This window comes from Bemisia tabaci, chromosome 3 (assembly GCF_918797505.1).
Source record: "Bemisia tabaci chromosome 3, PGI_BMITA_v3".
Classification (NCBI taxonomy): Eukaryota; Metazoa; Arthropoda; class Insecta; order Hemiptera; family Aleyrodidae; genus Bemisia; species Bemisia tabaci.
Genome location: NC_092795.1, coordinates 52,894,560 through 52,900,699, shown reverse-complemented (window position 1 = coordinate 52,900,699; position 6,140 = coordinate 52,894,560). Strand labels below are relative to the sequence as shown.

The 6,140-nt window shown below is 39.4% G+C and overlaps 1 protein-coding gene across 1 annotated transcript; it reads right to left on the bottom strand.

Annotated features, from left to right (window-relative positions):
• Positions 1-282: 282 nt before the first annotated feature.
• Positions 283-4,655, bottom strand: LOC109036298 (protein D3; the record flags this gene model as incomplete). Its single annotated transcript, XM_072298736.1, is given in 4 exon segments — positions 283-370; positions 1,899-2,036; positions 3,483-3,615; positions 4,055-4,655. Coding segments are annotated over 4 exon segments (587 nt in total), but the record flags the coding sequence as incomplete, so codon positions are not given.
• Positions 4,656-6,140: the final 1,485 nt, after the last annotated feature.

Here is a 6,140-nt window from a genome sequence, read left to right as displayed (position 1 = left end):
TCAAATGTGGATACTGGATATTTTCATCGAATAGATTCGTCATAAACAATCATATTTCTTTCCTCAAGCAGAACTCTTAGATTTTTACTACAATCGATCATTGGTATAACAATTGAGGAGGTGGCTGCTGAAAGGGTCTACACGTCAAAAGATAAAAAGCAAAACCTTGGAAAAGTCTCTATATCTAACCGTTCAAAAGTTACCAGGGAAGAAATACGGACTCTAGGGAAACCCTGTGTACTTGTTTTGGACACACTAATTTTTTTAAAACAATTTTCTTACCTCATTCCTTCGCTTTTATCTGACCTATTGAGCTGAATGGCAAAGTTCGGATCCTGCTTATACACGAGGAAAACATACCGGTGCATACCTAGAGACAAAAATTAAATCATTAAAACTAAATAACAATACCCAGCCAATAAGAAACGAACGTACATGATGATGTCAAATAGTTTCTTTAATTCAGTTTATCACCAATTTTAAATGTCATCGAAAAAAAGAAACCTCAAGAGTTAGTGGTGATTTCATTCAGGCTGCACAAATTCGGTACCAGAAGTGCTCTAATAATTTACAGTATTTGAGCATTAGATTGATTAGGTTTTGTTCCATAATTTCAGCCCCATTTATTATAGAGATAAGAAAAATACACAAAAAATTCTGAATAATATAACAAACAATATACCTTTTGCACTTTATAATGAAAAAACAAGGCTATGAAGCAAACCAAATGTTTGGGACGTTTCAAGGTGGCTTCAAGGCCTCAACCCCCTTTTCGACCTGGGAAAAGAAGACAGTACGTTGGAATTTTTTAGCTAACGTGCGTGAAAAATTCAGCATAAAGCTGAAAATCTGAATACAGAGGGAAAAAGCTCATATGAGCACAATTTTCCCTTCAAAGAGATATGCTGGTTGGTGCAACACTAGTTACGACCTTTCATGAAGGCAACTGCAGACGCGTTTCGGCCTTGTTTGGCCAATCCTCAGTGCAGCGTACCCTCCTGAATTTCGTAGCTACCAAGCTCGGAGAGGTTGTGAAAACCAGCCCGAGACTTTTAGGCAATCGGTCGTTGGCGTATGGAAACTCTGAAATATCTTGTTTTAGGGAAAATTGTGCTCATATGAGCTTTTCCCTCTGCAATGAGATGTTCTGCTTTAAGCTGAATTTGTATCGCACGTTGGCTAAGGACTCCTTCTCCAGATATGACTCTTATGACCAGTGGCGTGGCGTGCTTTGCGATATATCGATTGTTATGCCATTTAAACCTATGGAAAAGGATCGATAATCAGGGTGTTCGCAGCGGGCACCTTAATAATCGATTCACTATATGTTTAAATGGCAGAACAATCGATATATCGCAAAGCACGCCGCGCCACTGCTTACGACCCGTGCGTCCACCGCAATCAGTTTGAGGGAAAAAGAGGCATCGATCAGGCCACAAAAGCCAGGCATTTTGAATATATTTTAGTCTTAGTTTCCCATTTATTGTGTTCGTTTTTTGCTTTGTTGTGGAGTTTAGTCGTGTAATGTCCTCACGGAAATAAAAAATATCACAATCCCAAATATGCTCCTACCTGATTGTGGCACCAGATATTAGATTAGTTGCACAAGCCAGAAGATGGGTAAATCAGCTGGAAGTGTGGTTGGATTAACTACACCTCTGGCTGGTACCTTTACACTTCTAGCCAGCGCAACAACTCTCATGGCTGGCGCCTAAATAAGCTGCAAGTATAATTGAGATTGTGATACTTTGTTTTTTACTTCATCATTTTACTTTCACTTCACTTATACGGTGCACCGTATAAGTAAAATGATGAAGTCAGGTATTCTTAACACACCAATAAAATTGGACTCCTCGGTTTTGGGTCAAACACATTACAATAATCAATTCTTCACATACCGGATACTTCACTCGGTCCAGGACCAATGTATTCATTTACTTCATTCCCCGTTGATAAATTGCAGCCTTTGATGTTGACCTGTTGCCAATGGATCCAATCCCGAAGAATGGGTTCCTCGCGATCTGGCTGATCGGGACCTGGTCGTAAAGACGTTCGAGAAACTGATTTAAGTACTGGATAAGCAGCATATAGCTTTCATGAGATAATGTTGGCGGTTCTAGACCCCTATGATTTGGAACGCCACATTTGTTCGACCCCTGGGGAGGGGGGGGGGGTGTCCCAGTAAGAGGAAAAATCTAAATATTTCCTTTCCAAGAATGCATTTTCATGCGGGGAATTCTTTTGATACAAGCAACGTGGCTGCAATTTTGATCATAGGTTTTTAGTATTCTAATTTTTATTGTGAGCGTTTTGATGAACCGCAGGGATCGGCAAGAATTCTGTTAAGAAAAATGTCTGTATATTTGCTGGACTTTATCAGTGTGTCAGTGTTATACGTGTCGAAAAAATTGCCTAGTCTGCGGATTGGAAATTTTTTTGCCGCGCCGTCCACGGTCTGGCCACTTCCGTTGTGCAATCTGCGAATTGACCGATGTTTTTGCTCAGTCCGTGAAATTGGCGGTCAATCCACGGCCTGACCGGTCATAGGTCTGAAAATTACGGCAAGGGGACCGGTCGTTAAAGTTAAATGCAATCTACTTGCTAGCCGACGAATAAACCGTGCAAAAGCAATGTTGAGTTGATTTCGGCACTTTGATGCAAATATTCGTGTTCCGCAGATGTACGTGTTGCATATTAAACAATTGAAGGCATTTCCGCTTTTCTCAGAAATGCACAGGAGTTACCTTCAGATTTAGCCTTTGATGGAAAATTGGAACGTATTTCCATAAAACGAAACTAAGTGCCATAGGGGAAGGGAAGGGGGAGGAGGGACTTGGTTTAGCGGGTGTTGCGAAACGCGATATACTCGTTCCGGCCTACACTCGCAATGCTTTTCCATGGTGCTTAGTTCCATTTGACAGAACGCACTATCCGGGGTTCTAAAATCCTCAACAGGAACTCAATTTGGCGCTTCAGTTCCGTTTAACAGGAATACGTCAAATTATTGTCATCTCAATCCTGTTCCAATAGCGGCGCGGCGCTCTTTGATCGGTCAACTAATTTCGGACTTTCTTGGATTTTCTAGTTTTCAACTTTTAAAACAAGTACTGAGAAAACTTCAATGAATATATTTAGTATCCTTTTTCTGTAGGTTTTATCCATCTCTACTTTGAGAATTCACAGTGATATCGATCGAGCTTGTTTACTGGGATAAGGGGCCAAGAAAAAGAAGAAGAAATTTTTGTTTGACATTTATCTATTATAGTGTGAATTGCATTTGAAAGCTTTGAAATCATCTGAAAACCTTCTCTCTCGAATTTTGTCTTGAACGTAATATCATGAGTCCATTTAATACAGATTCCATTCAATAATTAATCATTGTAGTGCTTGACGCCTGAGCAAAGATTGATCAACTCTTTATAATTTTCCGTTATTAGAAGTGCTGATTTTTGAGATACTTATATTATAGAAACGTTACTTACTGATACATAGGAGTGTATATTCGGCGTCCTTTTCGACAGGCCACTGAACTTTTGGCTGATGCCTTGCTTGTCGCGGTGTCAAAACATTACCGTAGTTGATGTGATAAATATCTCCGTCCTCTTCAAAATGTACCTGAGTAATAAGATGCGAAACTGCAGTTAAGATTGCGACGAATAGTCCTATTTTGATTTAGCATCGCTAAAATTAGGAAAATGGTCGTGTCATGCATACATGATCATTCTTTAATATAATTACGGCCTGGAGTATGGCTTGTATGATTAATCAGAATGTGATGTATGAATGATTCAATTGTCAATGATTGTTCCATTAAGGGACCACATTTCAGTGCTGGAAGATTTTACGGTCCACAGAACGGAATAGTATTATGAATTATTATTTCACATTTTCTTCTAAAGAAATTGCGTCTCTCATACTATTTTTGATGCGTGCCGCATGCCGCGTCTTGACACATCATTTATAGTTCGTCTCTCTTCCGTTCCAAAATGATTGTTCACAAAAGAGCATGTTTGTAGAAACCAAAGAGTGAATGCAATTTAAATGACATGGTTACCTTCAATCTATGTTTTGGCACTTTATAAATTACGTCCGGAATGATGTAGTCATCCCTCAATATATCTTCTATTTCCTTCGATGAAAGCTCCTTCTCTTCTTGTTTGATAGCTAATTTAACTACGGGCAGGAAGCCAACAGCCACGATAGCAATTTGGAGAATAATAATTTGAAATCTACCTTCCATAGGAGTCCGTAATTTCCATCTTGAATATTCGCCTTGCTGCATATTTCGTTTCAAGGATAAAGCCAACTTTTTAAGCTCTTTAAAACTTAAAAAAACACACTAATTTGCATTAATTCTTAAATCTGTTTTTCGGCACGAAACATTTAAATTCATCCTAGAAGATTTGCGCTCATGGCAAATATTGATTTTCCCCCTCAGATATATTTACTGTGCTAAATGAAAGCTCAGACTAAATAAAGGAACTACAAAAACAACAGTAAACAAGGAAATAGACGGTCTGTTTTCTTCTCTTGTCGAAAGAATTTTACGTAATAAAATAGCCGGAAATACTGCGTTGATCTATTTCATTCCTATCAACGAATACAGTTACTAAAACTAGCTGATTATTTCATAACTTCCCACGCGTGTATCGAGCGCTAATTCAACTCAATTCAAGTGATAATATTTTAGAGGCCACGCATTCCACACGCATCGCATCGCGATTGTTCGCAGTTTTTATTCCCCAGAGAACTGAGTCTAAATCGCAATTTTGGCCCCAATAAGATTTTCCTTGCTTATTAAATGCCAGAAAGATAAAATAGCAATTTATTGATTTGTTATTTCAATCATTTGTTTGGTATGTCAGTTTTTAAAAAAAGGTAGCCTGTTAGTTTAGCAATTTATTTTCGGTATTTAAATTAGCCATATCCATTGTTTGTGGTTCAAAATTATTGGATTAAAAGTGAGCATAGCTCTCTGCTCACTTTTGACAAATATGAACAATAGCGCAAACAACCTAAATCTTTAAGGGTGATCGAAGACTGTTTGCCATGAAAAAATTAAATCCATTATTTCAATTTGACCTTTTGAAAAATGTTCTCGCACTTGTTCTTTCACCGTAAATGCTGGTTACAATGTGATGACATAATTTACATACGACAGCTATTGATGTAATTTTTCAATCTCAGAATATTGTTCCGCGCGCTGAATAATTGCTCCGCAGCATTATTGTCGAGTAAAATTAGATTTAAGATTTTTTTTTCTTTCTATCTCCTCTCTCTTAATTTGTTGTAATAGAATTCATTGAAAGAATAAAATCCTCTGAAATTTTAAATGGAACGATTCCAAATTTATCATTTGCTTGAAACCAAAGTGGATGTTTCAGTATTCCTCTTTTTTAACTTTTGAGTGGCAAGTCCTCTAACGGAAAAAATAGGAAAGAGAACAATCGGACCTGAGACTGAACAAAACATTCTGTACATCTTTCTGACATTCTAAAAAGATGAGTTTATTTGAGGGAGTTGAAGGAAGCAAATAGAAACAAGCAGTTCCAACGCCCAAGCGTCGGAGGGCGCTTCTTTGACAAAGCATATTACTACCAACTTATGTACCTGAAGACTAACGAAGATGGAGTTTAAAGTAGGATTCGTTAACCGCCAAACCCTTCAAAACTTCAGATCGACCGCGATGATCTGAAACTTTCCACATGCACTTTGATATGAAGTTAAGTTGGTGGTGAATGGAAACATAAAGGATGCACTGTAAATCAGACGACGGGAAAGAGCGGCGGAACCTCTAAAGCTGGTGCGTCAACGCGATCTAGAGGACAGCGGCGTCGCGACGCCGCGAGGAAGGCGCGCAGGTCGCGGGGGAGCGGGGCCGCGTGAAGAGGAGTTCAGCAGTGGGGAGGGGAAGCGCGGGTCGCGGGGAAGAGAGGGACCGGCCGGCCGGCGGTGACATCGGCGCTGGCTGGAGTTGGGGGTCCTTATCAAAGACATAAAGACGGAGTGCTCGTATCTAAAAGCACGGGAAAAAAGTGAAGCCTGGTTTGGCGCTGGGTGCTTGTGTGAGTGTGTAAATGAGCGCGGGAATCCATGGCGGCATACGGAAATTTGATTTGAACTTGTCCTCTTGATTTTTC